Source organism: Thalassophryne amazonica, chromosome 19 (assembly GCF_902500255.1).
Source record: "Thalassophryne amazonica chromosome 19, fThaAma1.1, whole genome shotgun sequence".
Taxonomy (NCBI): Eukaryota; Metazoa; Chordata; class Actinopteri; order Batrachoidiformes; family Batrachoididae; genus Thalassophryne; species Thalassophryne amazonica.
Window position 1 is genome coordinate 41,960,258 of NC_047121.1, and position 22,082 is coordinate 41,982,339.

General features: G+C 39.9%; 1 protein-coding gene across 1 annotated transcript; it reads right to left on the reverse strand.

The window, feature by feature from the left end:
• Positions 1-19,694, reverse strand: LOC117531903 (cytokine receptor-like factor 1). The gene is made up of 3 exons (XM_034195092.1): positions 19,531-19,694; positions 8,827-9,105; positions 1-32 (listed from the first exon to the last, which is right to left on the reverse strand). Exons 1-3 carry the CDS (start codon positions 19,601-19,603, stop codon positions 1-3), a joined length of 384 nt encoding a protein of 127 aa, XP_034050983.1. The 5' UTR covers positions 19,604-19,694.
• Positions 19,695-22,082: the final 2,388 nt, after the last annotated feature.

A 22,082-nucleotide genomic window follows, 5' to 3' on the forward strand; every position in this document is an offset into this window, starting at 1 on the left:
TTACAGCATCACACAGCGACTCTGGTAGAGGCCTTTAGAAGGATTACAACACATTAAATACAACCGCAAGTGTGTAGGAACGTTTAAAATCTGCCCACAACATCCGCGCTGTCTCCCTTTTATTTCCCCTGAGAATTAGGCCTGTTTTAAGGTCACTATGAGATCGCACAGTTCAGACAGACAACTTGTGGAGTATATTTATTTATGTAGGTGCAGAAGATGAGGTCTAGTGTCAAGGCTGTGACCTCGTCACTCACCGCTGCACACATTTAGAACCTGCACACAGGGGGGTTTGGGGAGTGACTTCTCCTTAAGAACACAGCCTACTGGATGTCAAGGTGTGGGACGGGCACATTAAAATGGATATGACACCTAAAAAATTAGGTAAAACTTATATAAATACCACAAATATACATACAGTATAGTAAGTTGAAAGTGGTTTTAATCATTATCACTGAGAAATAAAGTTTGTACAGCTTCTCAAAAGTGTGTTTCTTGGAAAGCGCGCTGGCAGCGTTCCATCAGCGGTCACGTGATGTTGTGAGTCCCGTCTTTGTCTGTTCGATCGACAACAGGAACAGATGGACCTCAGCATGAACAGTGACGAGATCGAGAACTTTTCTGACTCCTCTTCAAGTGTGGATTGTTTCTGTGAGGAAATCGAGACTGACTCGGATCCTGAGGATGTCGCAGCAGTGATTAGACCGTACAGATTTGAGCCGTATCTTTTGGATGAACATTCAAACCAGGAGCATTCTGACAGCGAAAATAATGCCGACGGTGTTTATGGCGTAGCCGAAGCAAAGGCAAGAGATGTGCAAATTCCGATGGATTTTGAAAGGCTGCAGAATATGGAATGGTAAGGGGGGCTTTGATGTTTGTTGCTGCTGTTTATAACACTCTATTTATAGCATTTTTGATTCTAGCGTCTGTTTACTGCCTTTGTTACTGTTCAGGAGCAGCGATAGTGTAGCTACTACTTGTGGACCACCATCATTACCTTCGGGTTTTTGCCGTTTTCGAGTGCCTGGCATTGCATTCATCCATGTTTAGTTACGTATTTTCATGAAAGAATAGGAAATAAACGGCGAAAGTTTCAAAAAAGATCGCTGAAAACAACAGTGAACATGGCACCGCTGTGTTTACTACGTATTGCAGTGATATTTTTACAAGTTCCTTGACCATTTCAAGATTACTGTGAACATATTATTTGGGGTTGACATTTTATGTGTTCCTGTGAGCGGTGAGAACATGGAGACGGTAGAGGAAAGTGTCTGCTGTCGGGAGCAAATGCGGGTGTGTGAGCGGCACCCTGACATTTTGTGCATCGCAACACAGCGGCTTTTGATCAATCTGCCTGGACTTAAAAAGGTTAAAACCTTTTGCCCTTGTGTTTGTGCAATATGCTGCGACACACTGGTCAGGCATATCGACAAACAAGTCCCTGAGAGCTGTGTTTAATCAAAGTTTCTGCCGCAAAAAAAGTGTAAACAACGGCCGCCAGGCGCGCAAGCCGATACGGTCTACATGCAATGACGTATTTCAGGCTTGGTGCTCAGGGGGAAGCTGGTCACGGGGCATGCAGATTTTTCAGTGGCGGGACGTTCAAATGTTTATATAACGGGAGAACCGCGTCCATCTTGACCAAAATGCTTAGGTTGACCAAAGTATATAACCTTTGTTACATGTAATAAGACTATGTTGTCTTTAAGTTCTACAGCTAGCCAGGCCCCTGTAGTCGGTGCAGACCAAGGTAGCCTAGCCGCCATTAGTTCCCTTCCAGCAGATCTCGAGCAGCCGGGAAAGCAGGCCGACTGGGTGACTGTGAGGAGGAAGCGTAGTAAACAGAAGCCTCGTGTACACCGCCAACCCGTTCACATTTCTAACCATTTTTCCCCACTCGGTGACACACCCGCGAGGATCAAACTCTGGTTATTGGCAACTCTGTTTTGAGAAATGTGAAGTTAGCGACACCAGCAACCATAGTCAATTGTCTTCCGGGGGCCAGAGCAGGCGACATTGAAGGAAATTTGAAACTGCTGGCTAAGGCTAAGTGTAAATTTGGTAAGGTTGTAATTCACGTCGGCAGTAATGACACCCGGTTACGCCAATCGGAGGTCACTAAAATTAACATTGAATCGGTGTGTAACTTTGCAAAAACAATGTCGGACTCTGTAGTTTTCTCTGGGCCTCTCCCCAATCGGACCGGGAGTGACATGTTTAGCCGCATGTTCTCCTTGAATTGCTGGCTGTCTGTGTGTTGTCCAAAAAATGAGGTGGGCTTCATAGATAATTGGCAAAGCTTCTGGGGAAAACCTGGTCTTGTTAGGAGAGACGACATCCATCCCACTTTGGATGGAGCAGTTCTCATTTCTAGAAATCTGGCCAATTTTCTTAAATCCTCCAAACCGTGACTATCCAGGGTTGGGACCAGGAAGCAGAGTTGTAGTCTTACACACCTCTCTGCAGCTTCTCTCCCCCTGCCATCCTCTCATTACCCCATCCCCGTAGAGACAGTGCCTGCTCCCAGACCACCATAACCAGCAAAATCTATTTAAGCATAAAAATTCAAAAAGAAAAATAATATGCACCTTCAACTGCACCACAGACTAAACAGTTAAATGTGGTCTATTAAACATTAGGTCTCTGTCTTCTAAGTCCCTGTTAGTAAATGATATATAATTGATCAACATATTGATTTATTCTGCCTTACAGAAACCTGGTTACAGTAGGATGAATATGTTAGTTTAAATGAGTCAACACCCCGAGTCACACTAACTGTCAGAATGCTCGTAGCACGGGCCGAGGCCCAGACAGAGCTTTAATTCATTTGAAAGCTTGACTCCAAATTGGAAGTCCCAAAAACCAGTTTTATTTGTTATTATCTATTGTCCACCTGGTCGTTACTGTGAGTTTCTCTGTGAATTTTCGGACCTTTTGTCTGACTTAGTACTTAGCTCAGATAAGATAATTATAGTGGGCGATTTTAACATCCACACAGATGCTGAGAATGACAGCCTCAACACTGCATTTAATCTATTATTAGACTCAATTGGCTTTGCTCAAAATGTAAATGAGTCCACCCACCACTTTAATCATATCTTAGATCTTGTTCTGACTTATGGTATGGAAATTGAAGACTTAACAGTATTCCCTGAAAACTCCCTTCTGTCTGATCATTTCTTAATAACATTTACATTTACTCCGATGGACTACCCAGCAGTGGGGAATAAGTTTCATTACACTAGAAGTCTTTCAGAAAGCGCTGTAACTAGGTTTAAGGATATGATTCCTTCTTTATGTTCTCTAATGCCATATAACAACACAGTGCAGAGTAGCTACCTAAACTCTGTGAGTGAGATAGAGTATCTCGTCAATAGTTTACATCCTCATTGAAGACAACTTTGGATGCTGTAGCTCCTCTGAAAAAGAGAGCCTTAAATCAGAATTGCCTGACTCCGTGGTATAACTCACAAACTCGCAGGTTAAAGCAGATAACCCGTAAGTTGGAGAGGAAATGGCGTCTCATAATTTAGAAGATCTTCACTTAGCCTGGAAAAAGAGTCTGTTGCTCTATAAAAAAAAGCCCTCCGTAAAGCTAGGACATCTTACTACTCATCACTAATTGAAGAAAATAAGAACAACCCCAGGTTTCTTTTCAGCACTGTAGCCAGGCTGACAAAGAGTCAGAGCTCTATTGAGCTGAGTATTCCTTTAACTTTAACTAGTAATGACTTCATGATTTTCTTTGCTAATAAAATTCTAACTATTAGAGAAAAAATTACTCATAACCATCCCAAAGACATATCATTATCTTGGCTGCTTTCAGTGATGCCGGTATTTGGTTAGACTCTTTCTCTCCGATTTTGTGGATTTTTCATGTAGTTACTTCCTCCAAACCATCAACATGTCTATTAGACCCCATTCCTATCAGGCTGCTCAAGGAAGCACTACCATTAATTAATGCTTCGATCTTAAATATGATCAATCTATCTTATTAGTTGGCTATGTACCACAGGCTTTTAAGGTGGCAGTAATTAAACCATTACTTAAAAAGCCATCACTTGACCCAGCTATCTTAGCTAATTATAGGCCAATCTCCAACCTTCCTTTTCTCTCAAAAATTCTTGAAAGGGTAGTTGTAAAACAGCTAACTGATCATCTGCAGAGGAATGGTCTATTTGAAGAATTTCAGTCAGGTTTTAGAATCCATCATAGTACAGAAACAGCATTAGTGAAGGTTACAAATGATCTTCTTATGGCCTCAGACAATGGACTCATTTCTGTGCTTGTTCTGTTAGACCTCAGTGCTGCTTTTGATACTGTTGACTATAAAATTTTATTACAGAGATTACAGCATGCCATAGGTATTAAAGGCACTGCGCTGTGGTGGTTTGAATCATATTTATCTAATAGATTACACTTTGTTCATGTAAATGGGGAATCTTCTTCACAGACTAAGGTTTATTATGGAGTTCCACAAGGTTCTGTGCTAGGACCAATTTTATTCACTTTATACATGTTTCCCTTAGGCAGTATTTTAGACAGCATTGCTTAAATTTTCATTGTTACACAGATGATACCCAGCTTTATCTATCCATGAAGCCAGAGGACACACACCAATTAGCTAAACTGCAGGATTGTCTTACAGACATAAAGACATGGATGACCTCTAATTTCCTGCTTTTAAACTCAGATAAAACTGAAGTTATTGTACTTGGCCCCACAAATCTTAGAAACATGGTGTCTAACCAGATCCTTACTCTGGATGGCATTACCCTGACCTCTAGTAATACTGTGAGAAAACTTGGAGTCATTTTTGATCAGGATATGTCATTCAATGCGCATATTAAACAAATATGTAGGACTGCTTTTTTGCATTTGCGCAATATCTCTAAAATTAGAAAGGTCTTGTCTCAGAGTGATGCTGAAAAACTAATTCATGCATTTATTTCCTCTAGGCTGGACTATTGTAATTCATTATTATCAGGTTGTCCTAAAAGTTCCCTGAAAAGCCTTCAGTTTTCAAAATGCTGCAGCTAGAGTACTGACAGGGACTAGCAGGAGAGAGCATATCTCACCCATATTGGCCTCTTCATTGGCTTCCTGTTAATTCTAGAATAGAATTTAAAATTCTTCTTCTTACTTATAAGGTTTTGAATAATCAGGTCCCATCTTATCTTAGGGACTTCATAGTACCATATCACCCCAATAGAGCGCTTCGCTCTCAGACCGCAGGCTTACTTGTAGTTCCTAGGGTTTGTAAGAGTAGAATGGGAGTCAGAGCCTTCAGCTTTCAGGCTCCTCTCCTCTGGAACCAGCTCCCAATTCAGATCAGGGAGACAGACACCCTCTCTACTTTTAAGTTTAGGCTTAAAACTTTCCTTTTTGCTAAAGCTTATAGTTAGGGCTGGATCAGGTGACCCTGAACCATCCCTTAGTTATGCTGCTATAGACTTAGACTGCTGGGGGGTTCCCATGATGTTTCCTTCTCTTTTTGCTCTGTATGCACCACTCTGCATTTAATCATTAGTGATTGATCTCTGCTCTCTTCCACAGCATGTCTTTTTCCTGGTTCTCTCCCTCAGCCCCAACCAGTCCCAGCAGAAGACTGCCCCTCCCTGAGCCTGGTTCTGCTGGAGGTTTCTTCCTGTTAAAAGGAAGTTTTTCCTTCCCACTGTCGCCAAGTGCTTGCTCACAGGGGGTCGTTTTGACTGTTGGGGTTTTTCCCATAATTATTGTATGGCCTTGCCTTACAATATAAAGGCGCCTTGGGGCAGTTGTTTGTTGTGATTTGGCGCTATATAAATAAAATTGATTTGATTTGATTTTGAAGTGTCATATCCACTTTAAATGCACACATGCAGCAGTGTGAGCGCAGAGTTGCAGCAGGCAGTGGATTAGCAGTTTTTAGGCTCCGTGCATTATGTTTTGTTGCACACGCAGCTGTTTATGCAGACGGGCTGTATAGGAGGACTGAAACTAATGATTATTTTTAGTAATTGATTAATCCAGTGGTTCCCAAGGTGGTGGCCACACCCCCTATAAATAGCAGGGTAAGTAGAGAGCATTGCCTCCTGTAATGTATTAGTCAGCTGCATTACTTTTTATGTTACACTAAGCAAAAAGGGCAATTCAAATATTTATTTTTAATATATTAGTCAGATGCATTAATTTTTATGTTACACTAAGCACAAAGGGCAATTCAAATATTTATTTTTAATGTATTAGTCAGCTGCATTAATTTTTATGCTACACTAAGCACAAAGGGCAATTAAAATATTTATTTATATTTCATTAAAATATTAAACAAACAGACTAAAACATGGACAAGTTCATGAGAAATATACGTATAACCTGAAGATTCATGATGCATGTCACTTCTAATAATTCCACTGTAAAGATGATTTGTCACATTACTTGATTTGCTTGGTTCAATAAGAAGTTGTAGCTTTGTATAAATTACAATGAATAAAATAAATTCAAGGGGAGGTGTGTGTGGGGGGGGGGGGTCCCTGCAGAAAATGTTTGGGAACCATTGGATTAATCTATCAATTATCAATTAATTAATTTATTATTTATTTTTGATGAATCAATTAAGGTTACAATGTTGTTGTTTTTAAACAAGTCTATTAAATGTTTTGGATAAGTTGCTATCCTTTGGTTAATTTACTGGTAAATCATGCCCATAAATTAGAACAATAACTTTCAAACTTGCGTTCACATATTTTGTCATAAAAAGTACTTACTTTTCAAATTTTTAAGAAATCGTAACAATAAAGTGACAAAAATTACAAAGGGAAAAAATATGGAAGAAAATCTTGGTCACAGCTTGCCTCTCCCCCTCTCTCTCTCTCTCTCTCTCTCTCCTCTCTCTCTCTCTCTCTCAGTCTCTCTCACACACACACACACACACACACACACACACACACACACACACACACACACACACACACACACACCACCACCACCAGAGGCACTGAAAATAAATCCAAACATATTTCATAGGGATGAAACTAACCAATATTTACACAGAATTTAATCTGTTGATTAGTTTCTGGATTAGTTGTTTGGTTCATAAAATGTCACAAAATTGTAAAACATGTCAAACAGTGTTTCTCAAAACCCGAAATAATGTCCTAAATGCCACGTTTCAGTTTACTGTCAAGAAGAGAAAAGAATCCAGAAAACATTCACATTTCAGATGCTACAACCAGAGAATTTGGGCTGTTTTTTAAATTGTCCAGACTCTCTGATTTTCAGATTTTTAAAAACCGATATACCAAAATAGCTGTCACTTATTTAATAATTGATATAATGGATTAATTGTTGCAGTGCTGGTGTGTAGATAATTTTGCATGCTACCAAGATGTTTCAAAGAAAACATCCTTGATTTCCACAGGAAGTGTCGCTGTACTGCCGCCTGCTCACCAGCAAAGAGATAGGTTCAACATTTTACAACCATGATGGTAAGTAACCACTATTATTAACTATAACCTAACATTATTTTAGCTTGTACCCAATATATTTACCTGCAACATGACAAGGACCATTTTTTTGTCATCAGCCAGTATCAAACAAAATAACACAGTCAGCTCTGCCAGTATGCCGGAGCCAGATCACCTCTAAAATTCAGTGGAGTCTTCCATGCCCTAATATCTATCTGTAGTGCACATTTCATGAGATCTATGAAGTGGTTTTGACGTAACCCTTCAAGCCTATATAAAGTGAAATCATGATCCAGAATCCAGATCACCTCCAAACTTTAATGGAGTCTTCCATGGCCTAATATCTATCTGTGGTGAAAATTTTGTCAAAATTTGTGCAGTAGTTTTGACATAATCTCGCTAAAGGACAGACAAATAAATAAACACAGATGATTTTAGAGATAGGGTGAGAAGCCTCGGTTATCTGTGGGAAGCTCGGAGTAGAGCCGAGGTGGTTCGGGCATCTGGTAAGGATGCCTCCTGGGCGCCTCCCGAGGGAGGTGTTCCAGGCACGTCCATCTGGGAGAAGACCCCGGTGAAGACCCGTGAAATAGATTATGTCTCCAAACTGGCCCGGGAATGCCTCGGGATCCCCCAGTCAGCGTGGGTCAATGTGGCACAGGAAAGGGAAGTCTGGGGTCCCCTGCTAGAGCTGTTACCTCCCGCGACCCGATCCCGGATAAGCAGTTGAAGATGCGTGATGAGTGAGTGAGATGATTTTATTAGGTCCTTGGTGGACGTATAACCATCTATCTGTCACAGCCAGGTGAAACGTGGCTGACCCATTGGCCTTCTCCCATTGCTGGGGTCCTCAACACTGAGGCACCTGCACACTGGTTCGTGCAAAAGAAAAGTGCCGTATGACCAAAATGTTGTGATCGCTCATGGCTACAGATTGTCTGTTGTGCTTGTGTTGAATCCAGGGATAAACAATCATACCAGAGGTCATCAGTGCCAACATGTTCTTAGCAAGTATTAATGAGCGGAGGTTTGGAAAGCAATGGACGCTCATTTCAGGGAGGCTGAATTTAGAAGGAAGTGGTGTAAAATTATGGTCACAGGCTACTTTTGTAAATTCAGCGTAGTGCTGTTCCTGTGGATGCCTTTGCAACCCAGTGAGCACATTTTTCTTGAGGCAGTGAGAGCGTCAGTAACTGTTATGATGGACAACATAAGTTGTGTAAATATGTCATGTGTCTAGTCTCAAATTAGCTGGCTGAACTGTCGAACACTCACAATCTCACATATTCGCTCCATTAATGAGACCACCAATAAACGTAACATTTTTAACTGATATATGCGATGATATCATAAAAGCTGACAAAATGGGTTAACTTACGGCCAACATAGAGGCAGGAACCAGCCAAGACATGTCCCCCAGGGTTATGACACACCAGGTTGTCGCCAGAGCGTTGCCGGGAAGCGGGGAGCCTGGCCAATGTCACACTGAGGGCCGTTGGGCTCAGAACTCTGTACGAGGAGCTGGGCAGTCGGCGACCGTTCAGTGTCCAGAACAGAGAGCTGGCGTGGACACCAAGGTCAGGGTTCACACAACAAGTGGCAGTCAGACTGGACCCAATGGTCAGGGCGGGGTCCTGGGGGTAGATGGTTGCTACCTCTGAGGAGAACAGGAGGGGATGGATCATAGAAGAAGTTGATGACCACGTAATCACTGCGATGTCAACAAGTTTAGATAAACAGACCTGAGAAGGTAACATTAGCTGTCGGCGTCCTCTTCCTTAACATTCAATATTTGACTTCAAAACTAAGGTGTTGCATTCATGAGGTGTGCTATTTAGAACAAAAGTATGTATTTGACTGATAAGAGCTTCTATGTTACAAAGGACATCTCAGTGGTACCTCATTGGTTTTCAGCTAAATCTGCGACTTATTTTTCTGTATCTCTCTACAGTAGTTCGGTCACACAACGCCACGTGTTCTGCTCCAAAACGCAGCCTACAGGCAAATTGCTCTGCAGTTTGTCAGTTCAGAACAAGCAAGGGCAAGGTGAGGACAACTGTCTTCAAGACCTCCAAGAAAATAACTCAAGAGCATTGGATCTTTCACTGATCAGTATCTCGTCCAACATGCCTTTGTTTAAATACCCCAACATTACCTACGGGTTGTGTTATACACAGATGCAGCAGCAACCTTTGATATGTGTTGCACCAACATCAAGAAGAGCAGTTGAGCAATACAGCCTACAAATCAAGACTTTGTGTCGTGCAGAAAGGACCAACCACATGCAAGAAATGTCAAGATTATTTACTTTATGCAATCCACTTTGCAATGCAAACCACCGTGATAGTCCAAAGCAATGAAGACTGTAAAACACAATTCTAAAGGTTACACACACATGCAAAAAATGGTGACATCAGGGACAAACTCAGTAAGGAAAACTTAGACACTCAGAAGGAAGAGCCATTAATTGTTTTGGTCATTGAACTAAAGGAAACAAACATAACACGTCAGCTCAAAAATGAAGTCAGGGCAGGTCTGGAAGCACTCGTGCAGTGCATTGCAGCATTCACCACTCCATGGAACCATCCTGGGTCCAGGGTGGCACTGTAGATCCATATCTTCTGAAGAAAAGATTCTGCAGCAGCCAAGTGATATGTTGGCATCTTCTTGGTCTTCACAAGTTGCTGGTGTCCTCAACAATGAGGCACCTGCATGGTGCCTCATGGCATGGTGGAACATGGAAGACCACCACGTGGTCATATTGTTGTAACTCATGTTATTCCACAATACAATACTATGGGTCTCCCGAAATCACTACTCATTTAACAAGAAGCCATTCCAGTGGTACCCAAGGATTAGAGTACTGGTTAACATTCAGGTCTCAAAGCTATATTGCAAAACCAGAAGCACCTGGGACCATATTTACAAAGGAATATTGTGCGATGAAAATTCCCTACCACATGCGTACTTCAGACCATGTGTACTCATGTTTTTCAGAGGAAGTCATGTCAAGCTTAATATGTGTAGAAACAAAAAAATGAGGCGAGACAGTTTTAATCATAAAGACAGCACATTTCTTATTTCTGTTCATGTACTCACCCTGATATTAATATGTACAATTTACCTCCGAAAAGGACGTAAGATTTCAGTGCTGTTTGCATGTTAACAGGGTACAAAAAAAAAAAAAAAAAAAAAAAAAATTTTCTTGAAACTTGGTTAATGTGTGGGTATGGACCAGGGAAGAAACATTAACATCTGGAGTGGATCCAACTAAGGAAGCAGATCAAGGACTTTTTTTTTTTCTTTTTTCTTTTTTACACTGCGAGATTTACATGAATTTCCTCAACAAAAAAAAAAAAATGCAGCGCAGCGTAAGTTCTACCAGAGGACTCAGATTTTTAAGTAGTCACTCAGAGTTGGTTATATAACATCAGCTTTAATTTCTTAAAAAAAAGCAGGTGTTTCCATAAATCATTAGCTCTCAACAAATAGGAACCACACACATTCTCACCTCTCACTGTTTACAGATCACTGTCAAGACATTCCCTCCTCCACCCCACAGTCAACAGTGAGTCTCTGTCCTCTGTCTGGGGACAGACTCCGTCCCTGCCATTTCGATTTCCAGGATTTGTGAGCATCTCAAGTCTACTCACTGCCATAATGGGGACCAGTGCCAAATCTAAGTCACCATAGACTATAACATTCTGTGCACTACCTGTTGCATTAAAATGATCAAATTTAACTTGCCTTCTGAGTCCTTCTGGTGGAAATAATGGACAGATCTTTATGGAAAAAATGAGGCATATGTTGACTGCTAATATCGACATTCTTGCTTGAGAAATTTGTGAAAATTATGAAATATTCCTTATCTGACAATGTTATTGAAAGTGAAAAAACCCATTCCTGGTTCTACCCCCTCAGTTGGATCCCCTCCAAAATTTAATGCCTTTTTTCTTTGGCTTGTACTTCAAGAAAATTCGTTTTGTAGGCTTTGCTTAATCCTGCTAAAATTGATGTTTAATGGTTAAAGAGACATATGCGATGTGTTGGCAGAGGTATGTGCTCTCACAGCAGACTCTACTTTGTTTTTGTTGAATGTGGGTGATGCAATTAGTTGCAGCCACGCATAACGGTGGTGCGTAATGATGAGTGCACTGGCGTTGTTGGAGATCGTTTTTTATTTCTTCCTTAAATCGAGTTGGCTCATTTGCTGCATTATGCTTCCAAGGTCTCTTTGAAGAAACGGGTCCATCTTTGGAGCTCCAGACCCACAGAGTTTATATATGCAAATGATTATCTGAAGGTGCGCCTACAGCTATTCATGGCTGAAGATGGGAGCAGAAAGCCGGCCCTGCATGTGCACACAATTTTACAATGAGTGAGATTCATAAAATAAGATTGTGCCACATGCAAAGATTTATAACTCTGGCACAAAGATTGCACGTACATGGAGGCAGATTGTCTCATGGTTGTTTTGTCTGCCGCCCCCATAATTCATCAAAAAGAGGGGCAAAGGCATCAAATATCAAATACTACAATATTCAGATTTTGTATATTCTTAATTGTATGAGTTAGCTATGACTTATATTGTAGAGAAGGTGGTGGGGGAGGAGGCATGGCTGCATATGCAAATTCTTCCTTTTTTCACAGTCTTAGACGTGATTCATAGAGATTTAAAGTGAAGCCTTAGATGTCTTAAATCTTAGGTCTTTGTCCTCCTGCAACAGTAGCAAGAAAACACAGAGACACTGACGGATGGAGGGCAGAGAGGTTATTAGCTCAGTGGGGTCAGTTTCTAGGTCAGGTCATATCTGGGAGCGTGCACAGGGGCGGTGCATTGACACTCACATTCCCACCTCAACTATTTTGGTAGAGTCATTTGAGTCTTTCATTAATGTCCAAATTCTGTGATTTCAGCTTCTTAAATGTGAATATTATCTGGTTTCTTTCCTCTGCTCTGACAGTAAACTGAAAATCTTTGGGTTGTGGACAAAACAAGACATTTAAGGATGTCATCTTGGACTTTGACAAACACTTATTGATATCTTTCACCATTTTCTGACATTTTAATCTATAGTTTTCACTGCTGTATGATATTTTTTGGACAAAATAATGAATGGATTAATCCAGAAAATAATTAACAGATTAACTGAAATATCACTATGAAATAGTTAGAGTTTTATTTTCTGTTTTTTTCCCCCTTTTCTTACTTTTTTCTCCTTTTTTGTAAAATAAATACTGTCTATGATAAAACATTTGAATGCAAGATTGAAAGTTATTAGTTGAATTTATGGTTATGATTTACTGGTAAATGGATCAAAGAATAATTTACACATCAGAAAATAATTAACAGACTAACAAAAAAGTAAGACGAATTGATTAGAAGAATAATAATCATTAGTTGCAGCCCTACCTTGGAAATTTAATCCCACCAACGTTGTGTATTTAATTACATCCTTCCTGTTCGAGTTCCTGCAGAAGTTGCCAGATACTGACTGACGTTGACACCCTGTTATTCTCTGTAATCCAGCGATTAAGTATTAGAGAATTCTCCAACAAATGCAGAAGAAAGCACTTTTCCACAGATTCCTCCGGCCTGTAATTATATTCAGAAGAGCACAACTGTCACCCGTTAAATTACTCTCATCAACATTCCTCCTGTTGATCACAATTTTACATTTCAGTTTGTTTATATTTTACACCCCTAAAACCCGCTGTAGAGACAATGTTGAAGATAAATGTTGCTTTTCAGGTCCTGCTTTTCATTATTAGCTCAGATTTTGCAGCTGCGTGCCAAATGACGGTCACGTAGAGGAGGACCGAGAAGTTGAACATGGACAAAAAAGAACACAACAGATGTTTACCCGACGAAGCAGACAGCATGAAAACATTTAAGTAAGATGAATTGTATAAAGTGAGCGAGCGAGCGGGAGCGTCAACACTTGTTAGACCACTGCAAATCTGCGCCCGGGGCCACATCCGTTCACTATCTGCTGACAGATATTGTACGTCCTTTTCAGCAGAGATCCGCCTTTGAAGAAGTTCATTTTAACGCCAACGCCTGCACACAAACACACGCACAGAGTGCCGCTTACCTTGTCACCAGATAGGGCCAACGAAAGACGGCGTAATTAGCCAATAATACGCCGCTCCAGCTGAATAACAATCAGTGTTTACCTATTCCAGGCATGACGACGGGGTATTCACCCCGAACACTTCTGTGCGCGGCTCAAACCCAAGAATGATCAGAGAAAATTACTGCAGTTTATTGTTTCTACTCGTCCCGCTCACAGGACAAAATGGATTATAAAGTGTTATTTATTTGGAGAGGTGAAGGCTGCTTAAGCACGGATCGGTGAGATCAGTTTAATCTGGATGTTAAAGCTCGGAACATCCGCTGTGCAAACTTTGTAAACTAATAAATAAAGTAAGCTCGTGACGAGTGATGAATTTTTGGGTCAGGGAACAAAGTGCAGAACTCGATCTTCAAAAGTACATGAAATCCCTTTTTGGTATTAAAAGAAAAGTCCTGTGTTGTTGTATTAAAGGCACGCATGTGGACGATTTTAATGAGACCGTGTGCACGGTCGAGAGGAAGGAGTCACGCGACTTTAGCAACTGTGAGCCGCGCAAAGCATCTGAGAAAAGATTGAGAAGACAACAAGGATTTCATTTTGTCACTGATTTCAGCACAACTGTTGCTCTTATCAACACAGTGCAGATATGTCATGTACAATCAGGTGCATAAGTATTTGGACGGTGGCACTGTTTTTGTCATTTGACCTCTGGACTCCACTACAGTGAAGCTGAACTGAAACAATCAAGAAGTGCTTGTAGTGTAATGTTCAGCTTTAATTCAAGGGGATTTAACAAAAAATATATTAACCATTAAGGAATTACAGCCATTTTTATGCACACCTCCTTGTATTTTTTTCAGTACATATAAATTGAACAAACTGACGTAAGTTAGTTTTTGGGGTTTTTTTTAGACTAATTAGGGGATGGATACATCAACATTTCCAAGTCAGTGACATGTCTTGAACTTCATTTATTGTCAATTATTAAGACAAACAAACAGTCTGTTACTGTGTGGTTAATCTACCTGAAGTAGGCAAAAAGGAACCGCAGTCTCATTTGAACCCCTGTGTGATATCGCGGGATTTGACCACTTCCAGGGACAGCCTGCACAACACAGCATCACTTCTAACAGAAAGATGGTGTTTCTCTTTTATTTCGGCTGCAATCACCAAAGCAGCCACGAAAAGTGCGTTTTTTTTTCAGTTCCCAGTGGTAAGTTTTAGCCTACACACTTTGACTCTCACGCCTGCACAACCGCCTGAACATGTCTGAGCTCTGGGTCATAAACAAACCACAACACACATCCCCTTTCCATTGCATCTTCACTTTTTGTTTGCATTTCACTTTGTTTGCCGTGTAATTTGCCCAAAACCTCAGAGAAAGTGCCATGTTTCTAATGGGAACAGACAGAGGGATGTCCCTGGATGTACAATTATGCTCTTTCATTTAACCCCTTTAGCGCCCACCCTCAAACAAGACTACAGTACCCAGTGATTGTGCAAGAGGAGACCAGTGAGGGAAGCCACCAAGACACCCATTACAACTCTAAAGGCGTACAGGCTTCTGTGGATGCGATTGGAGAAACGGGAACAGTGCAATATTTACCTGTTGCAATCGTAAATCACAGCTTGATGGTAGAGCGAGAACAAAAGAGGACTTTAAAACAGGAAAAACAGATCAACCTAGGCTCAATTCTCCCACATGACTTCTGCAAAGTGTAGCTGAATTTCACATCTTGTTCGTTCTCAGTGGAAACAGTCACAGGAGCCTGTAACTCCTTCTGAGGTGTCTTGATGGCTTCCCTCACCAGGTCTTGCGTAATTCTTATATTTAGAATTATGTTAATTTGTCCAGTTACTTTATGTATGTATTGTGTATTATAACCCCACCTCACTTCAAGCTGAAACTGTGCACTGCAGCACAATATGACCCATTTGGTCTTTATTGCAAAAGAACGTGTCACTGTCCAAATACTTATGGACCAGGCGGTACGGTAGTTATGGCATGCACAGGTGGGAGAAATAGAAAATTTGGCCAGATTAAAATCCCTTTCCTGAAATTTATATATTTTGGAATCATGTTGTTTTGGATGTATACCAGGTCTTAAATGATAATGTCCCACATAAATATTTGTTTTCAAGATGAGAAGACATACAACTAAAAAAAATCTTTGAAGGATTATGTGTTGCACTAAAAACTAATTATGGCCAGTCAGAAAGTTCCACATGTAAAACTTTTGATTCTGAAGGCATGCAAAAAACCGCACTCTTCTAAATGGGGAAGCACCCTTCATTATTACAGTGAATAAACAGTAACAACCAATTATACCCTATAAAAAACAGCAGGGCAGCTTATGATCAAGGCCCGTTGTCTTCTTTAAGCCCCCAAACTATACTTGCTTTTATGATCGTCTTTCAAACAGGATGAATAGCAGCAGAGCCACACTATAAGCTGCTACTCTTTGCCAGTGAGCTCTCCATAAAAATCTAATCCAGCCACTTACAGGGAGCGGACATAACTTTGATTTATTTACTTTAGTGTGCATTAAGCTGCCGGTTAACATTCTCCAAAACCCGACCAAATGATGTCACTGTTTGGTTGCGGTTCGCAAAGGCCCGTGCTCCATGTGTTAAACGAATTATGGCCTGACTTGTTGAAATTCAACCTCCTGGAGGGTTTCCTCTGCAGGGACACTGGGCCGTACAGCCAATGGGCTTATACCTCACCGCCAGCACATCAGCCATCGCACCTGTCAAATTTATCCTTTAAACATGTCAAAATCACACCCAGAATGGAGCCGTGCTTCCTGTGTAAAATGAATCTGTGTTGTATCTCTGAATTGGGAAACTGTTGAATCAAGTATTTCATTATATACGAGAGCCAACTGGTGCCTCAAGGGCCACATATAGCCTTGACATTGAATCCATCTGGCCCAGTGGTGTCCAGACTATTCCAGAAAGGGCTGAGAGCGTGCAGGTTTTCTTTGCAGCCACTGACTCCAGCAGGTGATTTCACTAATTAACAACACTTTGAGCAGGTGGGATGAGTTCATCAATGAAATCACCTGCTGGACTCAGTGGCTGCAAAGAAAACCTGCACCCTCTCGGCCCTTTCTGGAATAGTTTGGACACCACTGAATTCTGGCCCTTAGATACGTTTCTAATGAATAAATATAATGCAATGCTAAAATACCTTCGGCTGTATTAGGATTGTTTAATTGGTATCCCACTGCAAAGTGTGTGTGTGTGTGTGTGTGTGTGTGTGTGTGTGTGTGTGTGTGTGTGTGTGTATATATATATATATATATATATATATATATATATATATAGTCATTTACATTAACTATAAGATCCAATTGTCTTATGTACAATTTCTACATGTTCGATAAAGCCCCTCTACCAATCAATCAATCATAAACAATATTTACAATTTAATGGCGTCTGCAGGAGGGCATGTGTGTGTGCAAACATGACTTTCTGACAAGAGCTGAAGTTAGCTTTGAGTTAGCAGAAGTTAGTGTGCATGTTGACGTCCGTGAAATGTCTTGTAAATCACTCCAGAGGTGTTATCAGGTTACAAAAACAGCATTTTCAGTTTTAGAAGTGTTTATTTCTCGCTAGCTTTTACATAATATATGAAAAAGAGGTTTACCCAAAAATTAAATGGAGTTTGCCGCTAGCTAGACCAGCCACTGTCGTCACATGCCACTCTACTTAATTGGCTGTCACCCCTGCCCTTCAAAAAAAAAAAAAAAAAAAAAACAAACAAACAAACTGAATGAAACAGATGTGACTTTTTAACCTCTTAAAATAGGTCAAGGTAGCCATCTTTGAACTTGTCCAAAGTCTGTGTCCCAAGAATGTTCCCTGTGAATTTGAAGACTCTGGCAGTAACAGGACTGGATTTATGCTGAGCACAGACAGACGGACAGACGGATGGATGGATGGACGCAAAGTCTCCGCAATACCCGATGACCGTATTTGATGGCCTCGGGTAAAAATTTAAGTTGTACAGCTGCTTTATTTAATTTGAAATTTAGTGAATTGGTAACTAATATCCATCAGCAAAGAATGGTCACTGATTACTAGAGTTGGGAAACTAGTTGGGTACCATTAGTCATCAACTAGTCTGTAAGTGAATTTGACTTTGAATGAATTAAGCCAATTTCGAATCTTCATGGTGAAATTCAAATGTGACATTTATTTTAACAAATATAAGCACAAAATCACAAATACAAAAAACGGCATTCGCATGAAAACAATACCTGCATTCATTTACTAGGTATAGACGACCTGTTTGAGCAACTAATCCACCTGCCGAGGTTCACACACTGTCTTCACTGAGTGAAGGGAGTGCAAGCAGCTCCAGCAGGTCTGTTCATTTAAGGGTTAAATGAACTTAATAAATGGTTTTTGACTAGTCGACTAATAAAAAATAGTCGACTAGTCGGATATTAGCTTGTCGTAGTCGACTATTCCAACTAGTTGTCCTATTCCTACTGATTAATTACTGATGCTCTCTTTGGGTGCATGTTGTCTCCTGTGCTTGTCATTTAAACATGTTAAGTAGATTACTTTTTCACATTTACTAACTTAAAGAAGTGTACTAAGTAGTTTAAAATACATTTATTATTAGAAATATCATTTACTTTCAAGGGCCACATTATACACCTTTTCAAAAATCTAATATTTGGAATATGCTAAAGTGCACGATTTGCAGAGATATTAAAGTTTGTAGCCAAAAATACTTGATAAACAACACAATGGAAGCCAGTTTCCAAAAATGACACATATCTGCATGTGTTGCTTTAAATGCAAAGGAGCTGCTGCTTGACAGCAGCTCCACTGCTGGGGGGCATGTCAAGCAGCAGATCCTTGGTATGACCATATACGTGTCAAATAGAAATCAGAGGGCTCCGTGGGCGTGTCTCAGAGAAATTACGAGTCTGGTTATGGAAATCCTTGCAATCGCCACAGGAGCCTAAAACAAGATGTTCAGGGTCTAAATGTTGCTTTTCGCTGAAGAGTCTGAACTTCTTGACGTTTTTTTCCAATAATCAAAAAACACCTGAAGGCCCTTTTCAACTGTTGCCATTTTGCATGCTTAGGGGGTGGGTTAGGTTTAAACTTTACTCCTATTAAGCTCCTTGACACAACTGATGCTGTGATTTGGTGGTTTAAATTAAATGAATCAGTGAATATATTTTATAGATATTTTGTGGGATTTCGGGTTTTTTTAATATAAAAACCCCAGTCACATTAAAAGGCAGATAAAGAGTAATCTTATAAATAATGACCCCTTTAAAAACATTTTATGGCATGTTGAGGTGTGTAATAGGTCTGAAAACAACATCAACTCAGCTAATGCAATGAAATAGTGGAAGCTTAATTAGCCAATTAATTGGGCTGATTAAATGCATTTTAAGATAAAGGCGCCTTAATGAATGCACTCTGACCTACAGTCACAGCTGACAAGTGGGCTTGTCCATGTGGCTTCTTTGGAACAATGTTCAGACTCCCTTTTGTGTCAGTTTATAATATATATGCAATTGTGCTTTAAAACAATCCAGACAGTAGCAGTGTTAAAAAATGCTAATTTAAATACAGCTATTTTGTCTCTCATTTGTTATCATATTGTATCCTTAAAAACAATTAACAAAAAATTTCAGTTATTTGTTATCCATTTGACCACTAATCAGAAAGCAAATTTAAAAAGTGATTTTTTTGCAACAATGTTTTTTGATTGTTTAATTAAAAAAATAATTTTGACAAAATTATTCCTATTCTTTTTCATTCCCATCACTGCAGTGTACAGTTATGGTCACAGCTTTGTAAAAATGTGTTCTACTATTATGACGATCAACTTTTCCCACAGTTTAATGTTTTAAAAAATCATACTAGCGAAGTAGGGTGTCACAAATCTGAGTGGACCAAAAAGGCAGTGTGCCCAAACCAAAGCCTTGGCCAATAAAGAGTCCGTCCGTGCGTAACGATGGTCAACTTACGTGTGGAGAAGGACAGCGCGCCAGGAACGTGCAGAGTGAGGAAAATCAAGCAGATATCCCAAACGGCTTTCATTTTCCCCCTCAGTGCCTTTTTGGATTTGGAGCTCGAAGTCCTCGTCCCCGTGTTGTTGTGATCTCGCTTCTGCCGATCCTGGAGAGAAATTACGCACGGTGGGGGGGGAAAGGAAAAACAAACCAACTGCCAGGACCGAAGGAGCGCACTAGAAAAAGTGTGACCCGCCGGAAAAAGTCACTCTGTGACTACCCATAAGGCCACTTGTCTTCGGCAAAAGCTTCAGCATGGGCTATATGGCGTCCTGATTGCAGTCTTTTCTCCGGGTTAATGCTTCCTGCAGCTAAAATCATACACAAGTTCATACTATTTAAGCCCCTCCTCTCTTTCTCTCTCTCTCTCTTCTCGCTCTCTCTCTCTTCCCACACAGTCGCCAGTCATTCCCCCTCTTTCCGTCCTTTCCTTGCTCTCTTTCTTCCGTCACTCCTCCTTCACTCATTCACTTTCACTGAATCACTGTGATACTTTCCATGCCTCAGGTTTTGGCTTCAGTCTTTCACTCATTGTTGAGTCACAGCAGGAAAGTTGAACATGGACTCACATGAGTGATGCTGATAGTTTGTCTTTAAAGAGGTCATATTATACATGATTTTTAGGAAGGATGTCTTGATCCAATTAAAGTGATCTGAATTGCCAGATCAAGGAATTTTTTATTGCTGGGTATTGGATAAGTTATATCCAAGTCACTAAATAAGTGCACATTTCCTCTGGATTTGTTTTAAATGTGCAGGCAGTCAGCTGCTACACATCAGAACAGCACATTAATGCCCTCCTTCACTTTCAATGTACAGCATAAGCATGGTGCCAACGGCGGCGCTTCAACTGCAGCGGAATGCGTTTTAAAAATATATTTCACTCTCTTTCACTTCAAATACAGAGCAAGACTGTTTTTGACCAATGGTGCATGTGATACAACCTGCTAACAGAGACAGTGCAGGTGCGTAGCCAGATGGACTAGGGGTTGGAAGCTCCCCCCCCCCCAGTACAGGTTCACATTTCAAGAGTTTTTATTTTTTGTATATAATAATAATAATAATAATAATAATGATAATAATGAGGATTTTAACAACTAAGAAGGGTTTTCAATTGTTGTTACTCTGAAATGCCCTTGTTTTACTACTTGAATTCTGCACTAAGTGAAATTGAAATTGATTAGTCAAAAATCTGTTTGCTTAATTTTAGAATGAAAGAAAGAATGAAAGAAAGAAAGGAACATCTTGGATTGAAGAGATGTGTGTGTGTGTGTGTGTGTGTGTGTGTGTGTGTGTGTGTGTGTGTGTGTGTGTGTGTGTGTGTGTGTGTGTGTGTGTGTGTGTGTGTGTGTGGTGTGTGTGTGTGTTAGTTCATGGCAGAGCTGTTAAAAGCATATACACTGGATTGTCTTTACTGTGCTTGCAATGTATCTGTGAAAATGTACATAATATCTCAAAAAATACACATATCAGGTCAGGATTCTATACTGGCAGATACAAGACCACAAAACACTGGACTGATTCTGCACTGTGGACACAGTGTCGTTAGTTGACACATTGTTTCTGATGGTATTGATTACCATAAAGTTTTGTTTTCTTCCCTTGCTTCTGTAAAAAAAAAAAAAAAAAAACTTAAATTGTTGTGGATTTTAAGAATTTTAATCAAAACCAGTTGCAGCTCCAGAGGATTTTTCAAGGTGGGGCCTTGTAGGGGATGATTGTTTAATGGTGCAGCAACAGGATTTGTAATAAAAATGCAATTATGTATTTTTAAAGGAACATTTGATCAAAGAGTTGATTAAATTGCAAATATGTAGATTGTAAAGTACATTAATTGTGCTTACTATATGTTGCTATTACACACATAGACAACAAACGACACAGTCAGGATAGATCATACTCTCGTTGATGTGCCGCTATTCTCCTTCACTCTCTCTGGACATTGACTTGTCTTCCTCCTGTTTCTCAGTTTTATCTTCCTGTTTTTAAAAATGTATATAATTTAATAAATTCTAAAATGTATAAAATTTTAAATAAACTGTTGAATATTTCTTTATTTTAAATACATTTAAAATAAATCTATTAATAAATGTGCCAAAACATCTGCACAGCACTTTAAATGAAAAAAGCATTTAAAATGTTATAAAGAATGAAACAGTTATTAGTAAACATTTGGCAAATTCATATTGACAAATACAAACATGAAACAGCTGGGAATCATAGTTCAAATTCAAACTGTTCAAAAAAAAGTAAATGATTCTGAACTGAATGTCATTATTTATTGAATTAATTAATAAACTGTGTTATAACTGAATACATCACACTAACAATTCATGCCTCTATGACAGACTGCTGGAAAGCATTTGAGAAAAATGTTCACTCAGAATATAATCTTGGATAAAAATTGGTTACTTTTTTTTTTTAGCACCGGCCTTGTCAGCACATACAAATATCTGACATGATTAAACTTTACATTGAACTTCCTATTTATTTCTTTAGCAAATAGT

Coding starts and splice junctions, on each gene's coding strand:
- LOC117531903 (XM_034195092.1), bottom strand. CDS start 19,603: ATGAAAGCCGTTTGGGATATCTGCTTGATTTTCCTCACTCTGCACGTT. Junction 9,106..19,530: donor CGCGCTGTCCTTCTCCACAC/GTAAGTTGACCA, acceptor TGTTCTCCTCAG/AGGTAGCAACCATCTACCCC. Junction 33..8,826: donor TTCCTGCCTCTATGTTGGCC/GTAAGTTAACCC, acceptor ATCCTTCTAAAG/GCCTCTACCAGAGTCGCTGT.